Source organism: Dioscorea cayenensis, chromosome 15 (assembly GCF_009730915.1).
Source record: "Dioscorea cayenensis subsp. rotundata cultivar TDr96_F1 chromosome 15, TDr96_F1_v2_PseudoChromosome.rev07_lg8_w22 25.fasta, whole genome shotgun sequence".
Lineage (NCBI taxonomy): Eukaryota > Viridiplantae > Streptophyta > Magnoliopsida > Dioscoreales > Dioscoreaceae > Dioscorea > Dioscorea cayenensis.
In genome coordinates, this window is record NC_052485.1 from 22624695 (window position 1) to 22644805 (window position 20111).

Consider the following 20111-nt stretch of genomic DNA (forward strand, 5'->3'; position numbering starts at 1 on the left):
ATCAAGGTGAGTTTATTATAGTATAGCCTATTTTTATAATTTTTCATATCAGGTATTGTTTTGGGTTTTAGATAAATTATGTAAAAAATAAAAAGCCTTTGATAGTCTATTATGGTCTATGATGAATATTTTAATATACATGTGTTTTTTTAAAATAATTATTTATAACAAATGATTAATTTATCTGTGTTATAGTGATAGTTATGAATTTTCCCCACCCATGTGCTATAAAACACAAAAATATATAAAAAAAAATTCTTCAAGTTATTTTTGAATATCTATTTCTAATTTTAAAAGTGATAATTTTTTCAAATTAATGTTCAAGAATATCTTCACTTTAAAACTATAGTACAACGCCAATAATCTCTTAGTCTATTGATATCAGATCTTTATATAAAGTATTCATGTCCTACTGAAAAGAAAGATTCAAATCTCGATTCATGTAGTATAAGAGCATAAATGTATTGCGGAATTAATTACTATATGTGCACATTCCTGATGTGGTTTGTTCATATTTTATAAAAAAATACAAATATTTAATCTTATTTTTTTTATTTTTTTCACATTAAAAAAAACCTCACATTTTTTTCATGTTTATTTAATTAATGAATTAATTTTTTAAAAAACTGAACATTACCTTAACATGGATACTAACAGGCTTTTGGCTTATTAATATCAGATCTTTTGTATAAGGTGTTCATTTCGATAAATACCCACAAATCGAACCCAAAGCTCACTAAAGGTGATGGTACAAATGTGCAGAGGAATTAACTATACATGCACATCCGTCATTTTTCTTGAATAAGACGCTTGTAGCCGGTTTATCAAACAAAAAAAAGTGTGAGAACCAAAATCTGACACGTGACCGGCCTTCATGAGCCATCTTAAGCAAATTCATCTTTTAGTAAAATAATGATAATACCGGAGAACATCTCCTCTACTAATTAGGTAAGTGATGAGCTTAACTAGTTCCAATCAATACTCATTTTCTTCATATTGACTGAGTACCAAAGGCCAATGGTTCATACTTCTTATAATTAAAATGTCACTCATGAATAAAATAATTGTCCACTTAATTAATGATCATAATGTGTTGGGACATGTCACATCTTTGATGTTTACAAATGGTGGATGGTGATGAGCTAATTCTTCTCCCTTAACAACACTAATTAACAACACCCATTTGATCAATTAAAAGACCTTCAAATTGAATTCCATGGGACATACTAATATATATATATATATATATTGCAATATTGTATGACCATTCACCTAATCAATAAAAGGGCTATCAACTACTCATTGAAGTGCCTTGGACACCATCCAAACCTATTTTATATTTATTTTTTTCTCTTGTGGCATTCCTTAAGATTCACTCATGCCAAACATGTAATTGTTTTTGAAAGGAATTGATATTTTGACAAAGAGATTACAGTTCCATGGTTTAGACTTTGTATTTCCATTATGTTTTTTTATACATGTGATAAAGGTTTATATATACTTCTACAAGGGTATTTAAGTAATTACAATTATATATGATTAAATGATTTTATATATAGAGAGGTATGAGCATTGGAAGGATTACTATTTGGAGATTATGAAATTTGAAGTAATTGAAGCTAAAGTGATGGATAACTAATTTGATGTCATAAGTTTGTTTAATGGAGACTAAGAAATAAAAAGGAATTAAAAACATTGTAACAAAGGTCAAGGGAGGAAAAAGAAACCATCAACAACCAATAAATCAAAGGGTTTTTTTTTGTGGTACACAATTAATGACAATGTAAATTTGTATATACATGTAATATTTGGTTTATGGACAAAATAGACTTTATTATTAACCATCAAGATAAAGTTTTGGGTAATATTTGGACTATAATATTGTTTAAATATTCAATATCAAACCTAATACCCACCCAAAAAAGGTGGTGCAAATTTGTACCAAAGTTGAACAAGTTGAAGAAAAAGAAGAAAAATAAAAAAGAAGAACGCTTGGTAGTTGATCAATTTCAACCACCTTTTCATTAGAATTAGAATATACTCTTTACCATCACACCCACTTTAATTGTATGTGATCAATCACTAAATTCAAAAATCTAAAATCAAATAGAGATAAAAAAAAAAACTCTATACATAACACTTTATCTACTAACAAAAATACATCAAAAATATATATTTTACAATTCAATACCGTAAAAAATAGCCTCACATCAGTTAATATAGAAAATATAAATTTAAATATATATATATATATATATAAAAGTTTCTCATTCTAACTAAAATAATTAACATGTATCAAGAAGGTATATTAAAGTAACAAAAATTGAAAAAAAAAAATTAACAAGTATTAAATAAATAAAAGGTAAAAATAAAGAGAGAAATAGAGTTGTTGGTCTATCAGTCATATGGCACCAAATCCAAAAAAACTCCACCTTAACAAACTAACATTGTGCCAAGAGTGACACTCCTGTTTGTCCATGGCAACAAAAGCATATAAAGTGTGAGTAGAAAAGCACAACCTCCTCCTCCTTGCCTTCTTCCACCTCCATTGCATATCTAGATAAGCTTTGAAACAAACCTTTGCCATGGAGGAGAAGTCCACCACCATCATCATCAAATCATCACTCAATACCTTCTTCTATAGCTATCACTCCTTCTCCTCCATTGCTTCTCTCCTTCTCCTCCCTGTCTCTGCTTCTATTCTCTTCTCACAAGCTCTCACTTCCTCTCCATCTTCTCCTTTCCTCCTCCTCACAATCTCATCAAGAATTCAATCCTTGTTTCATGCAGCAGGATTCCCTTCTTCTTCTTCTTCTTCTCCAATCTTTTCCTTTCTCAATACAAAATTCTCCGAAACCGCCTTTTCGTTCGTCTTCGCCTTCCCTTCATCCATAACTTTTCTTGTTCTTGCTAAATCATCAGTTGTTCTAACCATCTTTGAGTTTCCTCGGCACAAGTTTTCTCCTCCTCCACTGTCTTCTTTGTTGAGAATTTTTCGCCCGGTTTCGACTACTTATTTCGCTACTTGTCTCCTTTTCATCTCCATCAATGCGGCAACTTTCGCCTTTCTATTTCTAGCATTCAGCTTTGTGGATGTTCTTCATCTTTCTTCAAATACTTCAGCTTTCGGTCTTTCTGTTTTCGGTTCGATTATCTATTCTGTGATCTTGGGTATTTCAGTAGTTATCTGTAATTTGGCAATAATAGTTTCTGCAGTGGAGAATTCAAGTGGTTTTCAATCTATTCTGAAATCATGCATGATCATCAGGAAAAGGATTTCAACTTCTTTGATTCTTGCTTTGTTTGCCAACCTTTTGATGGCTTCTGTTGAAGCCCTGTTTCAGTACAGAGTGGTTAGGCCTTATTATCTCAATAGAAAGCTCAACCTTGCACTTGTTGGAGAGGGCTTTTCAATCATCTTCATGCACTCTATTGTCATTGTTCTTGATGTTATCTTGAGTTGTTTGTTCTACAAGAGTTGCAAGTCCGGTACATCATCGAATTGGGATCGATATGATCATCGTATGGAGCTTGAGGCTGAAGAGAAAAGCGATTTCCAAGTTTGAAGCGATTCGATCTTAGCTGTTTATTCATGCTTGTTCAAGAGAAAGTGTACAGCAAAAATCCTTAAAAAAGATATTGTAGAACAGGAATTATAATTGAAATACTACCGATATCTTCTCGAGTTTCCTTTTAGTCAATTTTTTCTTTTTCTAAGTTTCAAACAGATTCATCATTGCTTTGGTTGTGCTATTTAAGTAAAGGTTAGTTGCCTTCTAAACTAATGTTGTGTTGATGGATTGTTTGCCACTCTACACTTTTACAGGGTTCATATGCTAAAAGATGTTGAGTATACGAATACGAAAAGCAATGAATTGTGTTCTTAATAATCTTTCTTGTATGTTTAATATACATGTTCTGATATTAGAATTAACGGTGATGATACTCGTGCTCCATCGATTGCAGAGAATGAAATAAATACGATTCTCATCGATGCGCGAATCAAACTGTAATAATAAACTCTGGACTCGAAGATTCCTAATTCTGCTGGTGGGTCGCTGAAGAACCATGTTATTGAAATAATAAAGTTCAGTATTTCTCACTTGAACATATGGCCATGAAGACCTTGGCAGAAAAAAAGTATCATATCTCTGCTGTTCATTTTCAACTGTATTTCTGGAACATGGAAGTAGACCGAAGAAAAACAGATTGTTGAATGAACAGAGAGTTCACTCAAGTTCAACATAAATGAGTTGAATTCACCAAAAATTCAGTCTTTTCTCTGCATTAGTTTAGTGAAAAACATGAATAAAATATCACAAGACAATAATATAAGAAAGACATTGCTTCACATTATGACAATCATAGAATAGAAACTAAACCATAGAAGCACAATTCACATATAAACAACCACAGAATATGCTTCACTAAACACATTCAAGCATCCACTTTCAGATTCCAAATTGAATACAAATGAACAATATACAATTCTGAATTCAAGCATAACTATTTTTTTTTTTTTTTGTTCATGTGTGAAGCTCACTAACCGTATTACATAAATGGCCACCAACCTGACCAAAACAACAGAAAAAATAAATTACAGTGGCATTAGTCGCCTGTACATCAGGACTACATTGGGCATGAAATTTATTAGATACAGCAATACATGGCAATCTTCTCGTTAGTATACATGACGAAGAATTCCTGCAGACATCTGATAATTCCAGTCAAGACAAATCATAGTTTCTGCAAGTAGTTGTAAGAGCATCGATGAACCACACAACACCAAAAGTTTAAGTAATTTCTTCCTCTTCCTTCATAGCTTGGTGATGATTATTCTTTCGGTAATCTCTTCTGTTAAGGTATGCTTGGTTCTGTGCCTTCGGTTGTATAACGTTCGCAGCAGCAGCAGCAGCAGCGGCGGCAGCGGCAGCATTTGCAGTGTTATGGCTGCTGCTCCTTGCTGCTGGTACATCATGGTTATGTTTCCCTTCATATGTTGTGATGACAGCTTTAGGATCTGTCGAAGCCCGCTCAACGTGTTTCCGAACATTGCACCCCGAATAAGTACACTTGTAGTAGCTCCTGGGATTGGCATATGAAGAATTAACAGACTATTCTAAAAGATGAAATATTTTCAACAATGTAAACATCAGTGAGAACTAGCAAGCACCCCATCTGAGAACCAATTAATATAACATCAAGAGATACTATTGGTGGAAGAACAACATGAATTGAAAGAAAGAAATGCAACCTTGAAAGCTTGGTTTAGATGCAATTTATGAAATCTACAACATGGAAGCTTAAATTCTATCTAATTTATGGAATCACTGGCTTTGAACGAAAAGATATAGAACTGATATGATCAATCTGCATCTGCTCAGCTATAGAGTCTCTCAAGCCTATTGGCTTTTAAAAACAGTGACAAAGTCATGGCAGGAGACCTTTTATTGACAAAACAAAGGCATCACATATCTTTGTGTAGATGGTACGCAAATCATCAGGCCTTTTTGTAATGCATCATCAATGAGATCATCAGTCTAGTAATATTTGATGCAAGAAGTGCAAAAACAGGCAAGAACCGAGAACAAGATAAGATGGCATTCAGGTCACTATCGTCTGTATAATTGCAAAAGCAAACAACATGAAATAATTCCATTTCTTTTGAAAAGACAGAATGTACAACCTTGGATTAGGATTTCCTTTCACCACTTTCTGCCCATATTTGCGCCACCGGTAACCATCATCCAAAAGATCAACTTCACTGGTTGTCTGCACAATGATCCTCGATTCTGTCATTGTCTTTTGCGAAGAAGCTGTTTCTGACACCTTGGGTTCCACATTCCTGTTCAATCAGTGCATAATGTCAATACTAGTAAACATAAATATCTCAAGTAAGCCACTTGCACGAAAGAGAGCACTGCCATTACATGGACAGTGTTTCATCAACATACTCTCTTGGTAGGCCTGTCCATGTGCAATAACATGCCCAAGGAAAATAGAGCACATCACATGACATAACTAAGAAAAGTTACCATCATCTAATGGTGCTCTATTAATACTTGAAAACCATCCAGATTTACTTTAAGTTTTGCTAAGTTTAAGGTATAAAGAACTGGCTATTCAGTTCTGTCATAATCACTCCCAGTGACCATGTGAATGCTTACAAGATCAACTTTGAATCCTTTTGTACCTTACACATAATTAGTTGTCACATGCCAGTGACCATCAACAAGTATATATACATAAATAAACCTAATCCAAGTATGAAAAAAGTTCAATATAAATGCTTCAAATATCATAATAAAAAGGAAAATAACTTTGCTTATCTACCAAGTATTAAACAATATAAGCATCAGTGTTGTTGTAGGTTTGAAAATTTACCTTCTTTTCATATCAGATTCATTGGCATCTGCTTCATCAGTCCTAACTTCAGCTTCAACAAGTTCCTCACCATCACTTGAACCAGATACATGTTCTGGTGTTCCATAGTTAGATTCCCGACCCCTCTTAGATGCTGAAACATGGGCATCATTTGATCTGTTGAGGTGACTTTTTGATGGTCTTTCAGAATTAGCATGATAATCAGTGTTCCCATTTATGGCATTTGAGCCAGGAGGCAAGGCACTGCCTTCCTTGGCACGCTTATTGGGTGGGGGGCGTTGATGATTGTGCTGGCCCTTATAGATTATCTCTGTCACCTGGCCTTCAAGAGATCGCTCAACCTTCTTCTTAACAGGACAGTTAGGATGGGTACACTTGTAATAGCTTCTAGGAAACTCACTTCCCTTGACTTGTTTTTGCCCATACTTGCGCCAATTGTACCCGTCATCAGTAGGTTTGTCAGCCAGAGTTGTAGATTGAGATTTATGTTCAGAATGAGAAACCTCAGCAGATTCAAATGCGGTGTTTTCTGAATCAGATGTTACAGGTAGCACCTCTTGGGCCGGTAGTTGTGTCTGGGAAGCTGTAGTTGTTGTCGATAGAGAGGGTAAATACTCATGGGGTTGCACTTGCGATTGAAACTGAACTGCTTGAGCTGTGACTTGTGCCAGGGCTTCTTGATGGGACATTCCAAAACGGGCCTGCACATAATTAAATTAATCAACCTCCAATAGGTACAATCTCCAAATTAAAGCTTAGAAATGGCAAAGCTGTTAAGAACTTCAAGAAAATTTTACAGAACAAGAAGGCTAAGAACAATAAGAACTTCAATTCTATATATATATATATATATGTATGTATGTATGTATATATGAAAGAAAAGAATAAAAATTATTAACTTTTGCAACTATCACAACTTGTGCAAGCATACTTTCTGACATTAGTTCATCAGATAATACCATGAATTCAAACTCTGAAGAATTAAATGGCAATTGAAAAAAAGCCTAGAAAAAGCTAATGCAAGACATGTCATTGACATTCTAAGAAAATCCAGATAAGAAAAACAAGAAGTCATATAAACAAGATTAGAGAAATATTCATATACAAAACCAATAACAACACAAGAATTCATCCAAAACATTTATAGTTGTTCACTAAATCCAAATATCAGCAAGCAAAAGTCAAAGAGGTGGGGAATAAGGAGAAAGAAAAAAAAAAATGGAAACAGAGTTTAAAGCAGTTAAACTAAAGTCAAAATCAATAGTGTGTTAAATAGCATTAGAAGCAGAAAGCACATCAATTGAATTGATTTTTGAACATTAAATCCAAATAAAAGATGAAATTTTTACCATCTTTTTTCATCACATCAAACCAAAATATGTAAGAAAATAACTAGAAATTCTCATAGTATCAAACAGAAAGCATATAAATCTAAACCCCCAAATCAATCAAATCAGACACTCAGAATCACAAACAAAGATAGATTTTTTGGGAAAAAACATTATAATTATGCTTACGCACAGACGAGAAGAAGGCGGGGGAATCGAGCAAGCCGGAAGGACTAAGCCCCGGAGGAACCATGAAGAAGGCCGGAGAAGGCACGACCAGCAGCGGCGCCTGCGATGGCGATGGCTGCTGCTGTTGCGAGATCCCAGAGCCATCTTCCCCTCTCTTCTCTTCAACAGGCTTCTCCTCCCCAGCCACCATCGCCGGTCTCCGAAACTGCGCCGCCTGAGGGGAGGCGATGGCGCCGGCAAGGAGCTCAGAGAAGGAGCGGCAGTCAGAGCCCGGGTCTTCAGCGAAGAAGCTAGATACGAGAGTCATCGGCCCAGGGCTCAGGCCAACGCCGCCGCCGCCGCCGCGGAAGAGACTCTCGAGGTTGGCGCGCGGCGGCAGGGTAAGCGTCGGCGGCGGCCGCGGAGCGGACCCGGAGTCTTCAGACATCGGATCGAGATCAGACGCCTGGGAAAACAGTAAGCACGAATCTTGACGCGAAACGGACGGCGGATTTGGCGGCAGAGAGCGGGTTGGAAGCGGACAGGAAGATGAGCAAGGCTAAATTTCGGGGGAGATTAAATTCGGATGCAATGCAAACGCGGGACGTTGACTTGAGTGGTTAGCTGTGGGCCACCACGTGGATCACGTGATTTGACTTAATTGCCCCTTAAAATTATTGAATTATTCTATTATTAATTTTTTTTTAAATCAATTAAAATCCTCATCAAAATAATCAAATTGTTTAATCATATAGTAGGAGTAATTATTTATTTATTTATTTATTTATTTGATAATATGAAATGAATATATATATGTATTTAATTAGTTTTTGAAGGAAGGATAAATTGGTAAATTCAGTGATTTTATTTTTGGTTTTGCAATAAGAAGGAATTGGAGGGCAGATGGATCAAACTCTAACTTCTCTTCTCTATTTTTCCTTCCCAATCACATCAGCCAGTTCATGGTAGAGGTGGTGGATTGTACACCCATCAATGCTTGCTTGCTCATCTTATTTTATTAAATATTTATGTATATATATTTATATATAAATATTAATGTAACATTACACCGATTTAGACAGCTGGTGAGCTAGGGTATCCTAAAAATCTATATCAATTCCATATAATTTATTATAATTTGAGTTTTTACATATATACCCCTACAAAAAAACCAAAATTATACATATACCCTCGCCAAATTTCTCTTTATATATATAGATTATCTTTGTTAGTTGTATAATTAAAACAATGATATTCTTAAATAAATTATATTTTATAAATTATTATAACTCAAATTTTGGGGAAAAAAATCTTGGGAAAAAAATTGTATATATTAATAAATGTAGTAAATGTTAAGAAATATAAACATAAGTGTGTATACATAAATATAAAAAAAAAATCAATTTCTCCTGGATGTATAAAAAAAATTATTTATTATTTTAGAACCAAACCGAGTTCTCTACCGCTAGTGACCTGCCATTCTATCCTCTTTGTTAATCTCTCCTCTGTTCACTGTTATATATCCTCGTGATTTATCCACTTATTTAAAATATATATATACACATGTGAATGCTTGATTTAATTGATCTCATAATATAAAAGTGTGAATGCAGAAGAGTTCACCAGAGAGCTCATCCTCACAAACATTTCTCAATTTAGAAGTAGACTTTCAGAAACAGTTAACCAAGAACCATAAGCACACCGTTTAGTGAGTTTTATATTAATAAAAGAAGCATAAAAAAAGAAACAGCTCATGAGTTACAAGGATTATCAAAGAGGTCTGACATCTCATTTAGTTGTTACATTGTACAAGAAAATATACATAATGTCAAAGCATGAGATCATCAAACATGGTATTTATTTGAGCTAAGGCAAGAAAGACGTAGATTGAAAGGTTTGATAACCATTCTGGAACAAATACTAAGGAGCTGAAACTTGTTTTATTAGGCTTTTCAACAATGGACCCTCCGATAAATGACAAAAATTTTCGATCACCATTTGTGCAGCACCACATCTTCCACCTTCTTATCTGCAGAAAATTATGGCCGGAATAATCATTTATTAATTTGCAGAAAAAAATTGGAAGGAAAAAGTTTTGAATTTTAACGGTAGACTGGTTATGGTACAAAAGTCTTACAACTTCAAGAAGTCTAAAGAACTTGTTTCTAGAAAAGAACTTTGAACACAGAAGAGAGAAATACGGTGTTTTACCAGCTCTGAAATGCTGACTAAATAGCAACAACATAAGGTAAATGATACGTAAGAAATCATCGAGCAAGGCTTAAAAAATTAGTGCAGGACTTTGATGTAGTTGTTGTTCTATCACATTTTGGCTTATCGAAGGCTATTGTTGATGTGAAGGTTTTGTTACAAAATTGCAAACAAGTTGTTTGCAGAATAGGACAAGATGCTTGAGGCTTGTAACAAAGAAAATGAAAGATGGAAAGCAAAGAGATGCTGGAAGCTTGTCAAAAAGAAAATGAAAGATGGAAAGGAAAATGCCCATATGACAAAAAACTAGCTACGTGTTCAAGAATAAAAGCCATAGAAGAAGAGGAAGCCAATAGCAACAATACAATGTATGGATAATTAAAAGAATTTATACAGCATTGTCAAGATTCTTATTTGAAAAGAAAAACACAAAATAATAACCCAGATGACAAAAAAATGCCCTTTCCATTTCAAAGTGCTAAAATAAATACCTCAATAGATGGGAAGTTCCTCCTGGGTCTATATGTTCTCAAACACACTCTGGATGCTTGTTGCTCCCTTCCCTTGTTAGAAAAGAAAAAAAGAAATCCTATGCATCATCAGGAAACAATATTCGAAAACAGGGAAGATGAGCAAACGCAAAACGTATAAATTACCTATGAATGGGGAGATTGCACTCAACTTTATCAAGGAGAATGCAAAGATGAACCAAAACTGCTCTTACACTTTGACCTCATAAAAGTAGGTTGATGACACCGCCAAACCCTCAACATCAAAAGTGCGCACCAGCCGTTGCCTCTTATTTGGAGATTCCATCCAGCAGAATTCCAAATGAAAGGATTGTAACTGGGCTACACTCTTGGCAATATCACATGGACATCCCATGTACATCCCTCCAGGCATTAAGGTCAACTGGAAACCTCCATCAAAAGTGACCAAGTTGTTCGATACCACGCCAGTCCAAGGGACATTGGTTGTAGTGCTAGTCCCACTGGTTGTTGAAGTTATATCCTACATCCATCATTTTAGGGAATACGAAATTTAAGAGCAAAAATGCTAGTTGTTAAATTTAAGTATGATTAGGACAAGATGACCAGAAATAAATATGCAGAAAAACACGTTAATGTAAATTCAGTGATTTATCAGATAAAAACACAGTTCTATGATGTGAATTTTAAAGAATGTGTCATTATCGATTTCCAGTGTATAGGATAATAGTTGACGTAACTTGAATTGCCACACATTCCAGATATCACAAACCTGAATTAACTGGCCTTTGTCATTTAATTCAATTAAAGCAACTGTATCAGCCTCTGAGATTGTCGCTCCATAAACACCACTGCGTTTTGTTATAGAATGACCTTCCCAACGACCCAGCATTGGAGTTAACCTGTCCTCAGTGCCCTATCAATAATAAAATAGTTCAAGGAAAGATAAACAAAACAAATTTAGAATAAACTTTCCCTAACTAAGAGTAACTTCGTTATCATAACTCTAGTGGTGTTTGTTTGTCAAAGATTTGAGATTTTCTTAAATGTGTTTTTTGCCAAAAGCTATTCAATGCATACTAACAATTCACACGTTGTTTAATCAAGTCATACATGATTACCTCCAAGTTCTTAGGAGATGAAATAGCAGGCACACCGCCACCTCTTTCCTCGAGAAAAATCAGAAGCATCTCAAGAACGCCCTTTGGGTCCATAATATGAAATGCTCTAGTTCTCATATCTTTATTCAAAGAATAAAGACAATTTTCACAGACAACAGAAGGCCGGCGAGAAGGAATCTTCAAATTCCTGAAAAGAATACTAACTTGAAAACCACTCAATGGTATATGCGGGCTGATTATTTAAGAGATCATCAAGACTCTTAGATATGTATCAAGCTCTGAAAGTCAGTAAGCAACATAACAACCTAGCCTCTAAAAATTGCATCAATTCATCTTACTTCATTAAACAAATAACTAAACGTTTGGCTAAGCATTCCTCATGGCAAAACACCAAAGCCAAGCGAACCATATTCTTGTGATTTATCATGTAAACTTATATACAATGGTTACTGAGACAGCCAAACACACTGATTTATATCACCATTTTAATTTGTTAATTAAAATTTTGCTATGAATTATCAGAAAAATCAAGAAGTACATACTTGGGAGATTCCTCCCCAGTGTCATCTTCTCCAAGTACACCAGCTCTTAGAACAGTTTCCAGCATCCCAGCAGTCTGATACCTCAATGCAAATGCCTTCTCCTTTGGAAAAAATCCTATCTGCAGAACAACAACAACTAACACTACTCAAAACTAAAGGGCCATCACTTTACAAACAAAAAACTCCAATCTTTGAGCATCAACCTGTTGGTATTTGTCCACTGTAAACATGTTCGTCTCTTTAATCTTATACTCCAACCATTCAGGCTCTTCTTCCTCATCTCCAGCAATGGAAGTCCTCGAAGGCGGCTGCTTGATATACAATCTGCAAACCCCATTATCAAGCATTCTAATCAAGCTTTCTGATAAGAAAAAAAATCTATAACATTGAATAAAAGATGAAATCTAAAGGTCTCACGATTGGATGAGGCTGATGAGTTCATCCTCGCCGTAAGAACTCACTGCGAGCTTCGTGCTCACGTTCTGCAATACATTCCCATTGGCATCGAATTGCTGCCATTCCAACCCACACAGCAATGAGCAAACCCACAATCAAAGCACCAGAACGAAGAGAAATCAAAGGCAATGAAACAGAATCGATACAAACATAGAAGGAGCCGTTCCAATTGCCGATATTGAGATCGAAAAACCGATGCAGTGCGTCGATGCTCATCGACTCATCGTCCTGCTTCTGCTGCTCTTCCACAGCCTGTGAAGGCGTCCCCGCCGCTCGTATTCCAAGCCTTCGGGATCGAATTGGAGTGACAAGCGCCGAGCTCGAGCTCAACCTCCACTTCGGGACACTGGAAAGCATTCTTGGGATCGATTTGGGGGCCAGGCCTTCCGCCATCGGCGGAGGGATCGAAATGCGAGCTATGGACGCCATGGATGGAGCTCCAGTGTCTCTCGGCTCACTGAGACTCTGGTTCTTATCCACTTCCGAGTTCTAATCCCGAGGTATGGCCTTCACTCAATCGTGGCCACTCGTTGTGCTGACGAAGCTATCAATTGTCCTGATTTTTGTAAATACCCCTGATATTTTCCTTATTTAATAAAAGTTATTGGTTAGGTCAAATATAAAATTATTTAATACATAAATTAATAAAAAAATCAAAAATCTAAACAAAAGTAGTTTTTGTAGTTGTAGAATAAAAAATATAGTATTATCAAAAGTTCATAATTCGCCAATAGCCCTTGGGTCAATTGGCACTGGGTCTCTTGCGTAGGACTTTTGTCTTGAATAGAGTATGACTTCCCGAGTTCGATCCTTGTCCCTCTCAAAGTGAGGGCATTGTGATGTAAAGTGTGGTTCCCCCACATATCCGTTCCTTAATTAGGGGCTTGTCGCCCTTTTTTAAAAAAAAAAAAAAATTAAATCGTAACTCAAAATATTATCTCTACTTTCAAAAGTATTCATGTTAGGATTTAAAAAATTTGAATTTCACTATTACTAATATAATAGTAATAATAAGTCTTCCAGATTTGTAGACTAAGCTGTGTGACGCTAAATCTTATGTTAAAATGCATAGATTAAACAATTAATCTTAAACATATGTGAATGTCTCTTGGCATGATGAACTTTTTTTTTATTTGCCATATATGTATATATATTACTTTGTAATTTATCTCCCAATCCTCATGAAAAACTTATGTAATAGATGCCTAATTGGTGAATGGGCTTAAGATAAAAGGATGTGTTTTAGTTGAAAGAAACCATATTATCTAGAAGAAATATGGTTCAAATAGTAAAAATTTGAAACTTCAAGGACTCCTCGTAAAATAATGGCAAGCTACAGGGTTAAAAGGTAATTTTATTTAAATCTTTTCAAAATTGTTGATAAATACCGCCAATAATGAGGGGGTAATCGGAAAAACAAAACGATTAGACATCAAGATTCTAGATGCTTCAAGGCTCAATCTGGACCGTCAATCGTGTTTCCGCATCTGGATTTCAGAGCTCTATAAATACCGACACTGAGACATGCTTCCTACTCTGAAGCTCGAGAGTGGAGATCAATGGCGGAAAGCGAGAGCTCGAATCAAACCCTAAAGAGCGAGAAGCCGAAGCCTCTACGATGCATTGTCAAACTAGGTTAAATCTTCTCCTCCTTTGCCTCCTACTTGAGATTCTTGTGATTTTCTTGCTAGGGTTTTGTGCTTTCTTGGTTTCAGGTGGCGCTGCGATCACTTGCAAGAACGAGCTGGAGACGATCAATGGGACGAATCTCAGGTTGTTTTGTCAGCAGCTGAGAGAAGCCATGGCGAGGAGCTCCGTGGCCAAAGTATTTGGAATGGATTGGAGCCGGGTATCTGGAGATCAGATAGTTATAGACGACGTTGAAGAGCCGGCATTTGATCTTGATACCAATTTCATCGTTGTTCATGGAGCTGGTTCGAGATTATGCTTTTCTTGAAACGATCTGAGATCAAGATTGAGCAATCGTTTTGCTTGTTGAGCTGTGATTTGGTTTTGCAGGATCTTTCGGGCATTTTCAGGCGAGTAGATCGGGGGTTCACAAAGGAGGGTTGCAGAGACCTCTCGTGAAGGCTGGGTTCGTGGCAACTCGAATATCGGTATACTCCGTTTATTAGTAACGATCTTTCTGTTGTATTTCGTATTTACCATGAAGATCAACCTAATGATATTATCTTTTTACCGTGGTTCTTGGTTTTCCTTTTTGAGATTTCATCGCATTGATTTGTAAGGGGTTTTTATATATATGATCCCTAGAAATTAGTATAATTATATATATGCTCCTCCATAATTTTTTATTTCCTGATTAACCGAAAATATGGCTTAATTTGTTTTCGGATTTTTGGTATAGTTGATTTACTACCAATGAGCTAAATTGCGGATTTAACATGAAGATCACTTAGTTATTCTCTTTTAATGTAGATTTTTTTTTAAGTTCTTTCTTGAAATTTCATTTAAAATTAATATTTCTTTGAGTCATGGTTATTGTCATCTGAATCATTTTTCCCCTCAATTTGCCCGTAAAAATGAATTAATGTTATATATATACACACTGTAAAATTTAATATTCCACAATGCAAAGCATGATCATGTGTTTTGGATTTTACTTTTTAGTTTCTGGCTAGATTTCCATGAATGTCTGCCAGAAAAGTAGGCAGAAGGGGTGATATGACCAAGGTGATATCACACATGTGAAATGGCAGAATTGTCATATAGATTGTAATGCACATATAGTTCTTTAAATGCATGTGTGCAATAGCTAGGAAGTTTGTGGAATGTGTGTGTATTTCTGGTTAGTCTGCATATGTGTATGTGCATGTGCTTGCATTTGTTTGTGTTTGATGGAAGAGCATCCCTTACTTTTTGGCCAAGAACTCAAGATTCTCTCCAAGAACTGCATGACTAAAAAGCTTGGCTTGCGCTTGTCCTTGCCAAATATGCAGTTTTTTTTTATTGAAAACCTGAAGCATGTTAAGTGGGGGAAGATGTTAATATCTAATGAAAAGCCGATGCATCTTAATGCTATTCAGGAAGATGTTACTATCAAATGAAAAGCGGATGCATCTTAATGCTATTCTGCTTGGCGTGCTTTTTGTTTTGTTATTAATAACCACTTTTCATTGCTACAACTAATTAAGCATCTTACTAATGACACAGGTGACAACTCTCAACCTTGAAATTGTTAGAGCTCTTGCCAGAGGTACTTAGATTCAAATCTTTATTGACCATGTAAATTTTAATGAAGTATACCTACTGAATGTGTGTATTTATAAATTTGTGGTAGTTGCTAAGAAAAATTTATTTATTATGTTATATCATTATTCTTATGACACATATAGCACCTTCTTGGAACTCAGTATCTGCATTCCCTATACGATAACCTAGTTTTTACATTTTAGGCTCTATTGGTTGTGAGTTGTTTGTCTTTTGTTCACTGAAATAAACATTATATGAGAAACAAGTTTATTGATTGTGGCCTCTGTCAGCAGTTTGTCTGAATTGTTCACAATTTCAATCCCTATCTAATAAAGAAGTTTATTCATTGTGGCCTCTATCAGTTAGTAGCAGTTTGTCTGCAGTGTGCACAGAAACAACTCCTATCTAAAGTGTTAACTGAAACAACAGAAATTGTTGGTTGTCTTGTTAGAGGATTATCTGTAAATTCTTCCAATTATACTTATTTTTTGTTTGAATAATTTTGCTATGAGTTGATGATCTGGATTATGAGTTCTGGCCTAATTTGATGTGGCATTCTTGTAGAAGGGGTACCATCTGTTGGAGTGTCACCATTTGCTAGTGGATGGACAACAAGAAGAAGAAATGTCAGTAGCAGCCTTAATTCTTGTTACTAGACTATTTATTCCTTTTTCATCTCCTAGCCGTGTCATGTATGCATGTGTACATAATAAACAATCATTTGTGAACTAGTGTTTTTCTCTCAGATTGCTTCTGCTGATGCTTCACATATTGGTGAGGCTCTCCATGCTGGTCTTGTCCCGGTGAGTTTACTGGCTTAAAATTGTTTATGGATGGTTAGATGATCTTTTGTTGGTAAATTGAATTTGGCATACTTATTCACTGGGTTTGTTCACATTTATACACGAAGTTATAATTAGCTACAAATCATTTTTTGCTTCCCATTATGCTTGATTTCACTTGACCTTGTTTCATCCACATAAATGCTTTGGACCCTTAATAGGGTTAAAGTATGTGAAAAATTAACAAGTGAATGATGGAAATCGTACCCCAACTACGCTTTGCATTGATATAATCCTTCCTTCTATTTGAACTCAAGTTGTGTGATGTTTACCTAGCTCTATTAGGATATGTTAATAGTAGTTGATAATGCAGAAGATACACTGGGCCATATTGTATTGTGTTAGTAAATATAAACCCATTGAAGACATTAAAAAACAATAGCGTATAAAAATAATTGTAGACTATTTGATGCAACAAAGGTTTGAAAAAAAAAAAAAAAAAGGTTTAACAGTAGTGTTGACTGCAGACTTCATTGATTTAGGAGGGCCGGATGTGATAGTTGATTTCATACTAATAAAACTTCCATCAAATTCATTGCGTGGTTTTGGAATTGCTTTCCATGTGGAAGTGGAATGCTGGTCATTCTCAATCCTAGTTTATCCAATACAAAACCATACTGCCAAGGAAGGGCAAACAGGCAACAGAAAGGTATACTGATTTCACAGAAGAAGTGCTGCTTTAGATCTTCAGCATCTTAGTGCATCATCTACTATAGCTCTTTAAGATAGTAACCTTTCACCTTTTCTTCCTTCTGTTTTTTTCACAAATCTGAAAGCTCCTTTCCTGTAGGTTTTGCATGGTGATGCGGTCCTGGATAACTTGCAGGTACGTCTTTGGGTCAAATGGCCCAGTATACCATCCAAGTTGTTAAGATGTTGATAATAGTTGATAGAACATAGTTTAGGAAATAATTAGAAATTTGAACTGATCACAATAAATATACTAACGTATGACTAATGTTGTAAACAATCTCTTTTCCAGGAATGTACAATATTGAGTGGTGATGTGATTATCCGTCATCTTGCACAGTTATTACTGCCCGAGTATGTTGTATTCCTTGTATCCTTCATCTTAGTTAGTCACATACACACCACATAAAAGTCTGTTTCCTTGCTGGGAGGTAGGCACATCCTCCCTTTTAGATCCAATGGCCTTTGCTGTGATTCAATTTAGTTGGTTTAATTAGGTCGATATAACTAATTTTGCTAGTCTATGGACTCTGGGATTTTTCTTTTTCTTTTTTTTTTCGGATTTCTATGTTTTAGCTAAAATTTGTTTCTCAATCCCGTATATACCCCATTATCAAAACAGGAATGTTGTATATTTCTACCAGTGCTTTCCTATATTTGAATAATGAAGACAGATGTTCTAGGAGTCTATGACCGTCCACCGACTGATACAAATGCTATACTACTCAAAGAGATAGGTGAGCATTTGTCTATAGAAGATTTAGATATGGATAGATCTTTCCCATGCTTGTAACACTAATTTCACATGACTGCAGCTGTTGATGAAGATGGAAACTGGTCCATAATCAAACCCTTGTTGGGGCACCTGAAAAAAGAAGGTATGATGTTTATCAACATTATTTAGTTTTATTTCCTGTTTCTGCGATTGTTCAGCTTATATGCCTCTGTTTTTAAATAAATAGAAAAAAATTACCTGAAAACACAAAAAAGTTATCATTAACTTTATAAGAAGCAAATGCTCATCCAAACAAAGCAAATCAGAACTACATTCAATATAGATATCCGTTGTTATCATATTTCAACAATAATTAAAATTCGGTGACATTATTAATTTAATGTATAACAAAGAGCACAACTGAGTTAAAGAAGATTGTGATCCATACGAAAATCAAAATATTATGGAAGATCTTGCTGCTTATACAACACTAGAAGACCTATGCTTATATAGATCATAATTTTTGCTAATTATGAAACTTACACCATCAACGCATAGATATAGCTTATAATAATATGATAAAACATAGATTATTTCCACATGATAAAACATAGATTATCTAATATACGGAAGATCAAATATAGAATGCCAACATTTTTCTTTCCCGACTTTATTTATTATTTTTTTAAAATTTATTTACCTTTTATTTTTTGGTTGTTTTGTGCAGTTGAGATAACAGTAGCAGCTCATGACACAACAGGAGGGATGGAAACAAAAATAGCAGAAGCTGCAGCAATAGCAAAGCTTGGTATTGATGTCTACATCACAAAGGTGTGAGGCACACGAATACCAAATGTTGATATTTATTTTAAATTTTAATACAAAGCCTAGTCTGAAATCTCTTCTTTCGTGCTCCGCCTGGGTGAGGTAGGCAGGTACAGTACACTCTCTACGAGCTCTCAAGGGAGAAGTGGGTAATAGTAGTGTTCCTGATGATTGGCTTGGAACTGCTATACGGTCTGCCAAACAGGTTCGCCCTCTTTGATTATAAAAACTACCTTTCTCTTCCAAGTGGTATTCTGAAATTAAAATAAAATTGTACCAAGTGCTATGGATCACTTAAAAAAAAATATTAATTAATTAATTAATGCTTAAATTTATTATTATTTTTTCCCTTGTGAACCTAACCAAGCCACCAAATATTCTTTGTAAAATTTTATTTGTATGGACGAGCAATTTTGACCTTGATTTATTGAATCTGTAGTTTTTATCTTCAAAAAAATTTAATTTTTTTTTTTAAACAAAGATGGACTAGTGCTACGAAAGAGTGCTACATGGATTTTAAAAAAAAAACGCTTTTTGCAATTAAAAAAGATATGAATAATAACTTTTATAAACACATATATTAACAAAGCTCAATGCACAAGTGACTGATAGTGAAACCTATTTTTGGATCAAACCAGCTTTGAAAATAAATTACAAGACATTCAATTCAATATTTTTCACGAGCGCGGGCGCTTACTCCAAATACTGTTGTGATTATCCAAAAATCAACATTAAATAAATGAAGGTTAATTTATGATGTAAGGATCGGCTTAGCACTGAAATTTAAATTTGAAAATAAGTAAAATAAGCTATTTGCCAATCAATGAGAGCGAAAAAAGATAAGATGGGATGGAGTGTTTGGGTAGATGATGATTGATTGTGTTGTCAGGGTAGGATGGTAGGAAGGGGGAAGAGGGTCCACAAGGATTGTGAGATTAGATGGAAGGTACGTAAATCAGGTAGGTATCATAGACTCCCTTCTCTACCCGATCTAATCCACAATTTCCCCCTACCCAGCTACCCTGCACATGATCCTAATCAAGACTATACCCCTATACTAAACTACGACCCGGCCTAATTCCGACCCTAGTCTAAACCCAACGCCAATCTACCCTAAGATGCTTTTTA

General features: G+C 35.2%; 3 protein-coding genes across 5 annotated transcripts; 2 read left to right on the forward strand and 1 right to left on the reverse strand.

The window, feature by feature from the left end:
- The first annotated feature begins 2585 nt into the window (after nucleotides 1-2585).
- Nucleotides 2586-3566, forward strand: LOC120277828. Its single transcript, XM_039284663.1, has one exon. It carries the CDS (start codon nucleotides 2586-2588, stop codon nucleotides 3564-3566), a length of 981 nt encoding a protein of 326 aa, XP_039140597.1.
- Nucleotides 3567-4420: 854 nt separating this feature from the next.
- On the reverse strand, nucleotides 4421-13142 carry LOC120277829. Its single transcript, XM_039284665.1, has 12 exons — nucleotides 12849-13142; nucleotides 12660-12754; nucleotides 12446-12566; nucleotides 12243-12361; nucleotides 11701-11887; nucleotides 11352-11495; nucleotides 10815-11102; nucleotides 10583-10654; nucleotides 7906-8439; nucleotides 6385-7085; nucleotides 5687-5845; nucleotides 4421-5085 (listed from the first exon to the last, which is right to left on the reverse strand). The coding sequence occupies exons 1-12, from the start codon at nucleotides 13125-13127 to the stop codon at nucleotides 4794-4796; spliced, it is 2991 nt and encodes a 996-aa protein (XP_039140599.1). The 5' UTR covers nucleotides 13128-13142; the 3' UTR covers nucleotides 4421-4793.
- Nucleotides 13143-14242: 1100 nt separating this feature from the next.
- Nucleotides 14243-19400, forward strand: LOC120276803 (isopentenyl phosphate kinase). Of its 3 annotated transcripts, none has more exons than XM_039283516.1 (12): nucleotides 14243-14333; nucleotides 14414-14632; nucleotides 14718-14815; nucleotides 15873-15915; nucleotides 16476-16537; nucleotides 16658-16714; nucleotides 17544-17579; nucleotides 17736-17813; nucleotides 18114-18180; nucleotides 18259-18321; nucleotides 18886-18989; nucleotides 19090-19400. In XM_039283516.1, exons 1-12 carry the CDS (start codon nucleotides 14258-14260, stop codon nucleotides 19201-19203), a joined length of 1017 nt encoding a protein of 338 aa, XP_039139450.1. In that variant the 5' UTR covers nucleotides 14243-14257; the 3' UTR covers nucleotides 19204-19400. The 3 variants fall into 3 exon arrangements, with proteins under 3 accessions (XP_039139450.1, XP_039139447.1, XP_039139449.1); XM_039283513.1 differs by having other exon boundaries at nucleotides 19094-19400; XM_039283515.1 differs by having other exon boundaries at nucleotides 16479-16537; nucleotides 19094-19400.
- The last annotated feature ends 711 nt before the right edge of the window (nucleotides 19401-20111 follow it).

Excerpts from the sequence above, each read along its gene's own strand:
- LOC120277828 (XM_039284663.1), top strand. The coding sequence starts at position 2,586 with ATGGAGGAGAAGTCCACCACCATCATCATCAAATCATCACTCAATACC.
- LOC120276803 (XM_039283513.1), top strand. The coding sequence starts at position 14,258 with ATGGCGGAAAGCGAGAGCTCGAATCAAACCCTAAAGAGCGAGAAGCCG. Across the intron at positions 14,334-14,413 it reads ACGATGCATTGTCAAACTAG|GTGGCGCTGCGATCACTTGC; the intron begins GTTAAATCTTCT and ends TCTTGGTTTCAG. Across the intron at positions 14,816-15,872 it reads TCGTGGCAACTCGAATATCG|GTGACAACTCTCAACCTTGA; the intron begins GTATACTCCGTT and ends CTAATGACACAG.
- LOC120277829 (XM_039284665.1), bottom strand. The coding sequence starts at position 13,127 with ATGGCGTCCATAGCTCGCATTTCGATCCCTCCGCCGATGGCGGAAGGC. Across the intron at positions 12,755-12,848 it reads ATTGGAACGGCTCCTTCTAT|CAATTCGATGCCAATGGGAA; the intron begins GTTTGTATCGAT and ends TTGGAATGGCAG. Across the intron at positions 8,440-10,582 it reads GGAACTTCCCATCTATTGAG|CCTTGCTCATCTTCCTGTCC; the intron begins GTATTTATTTTA and ends CCCGAAATTTAG.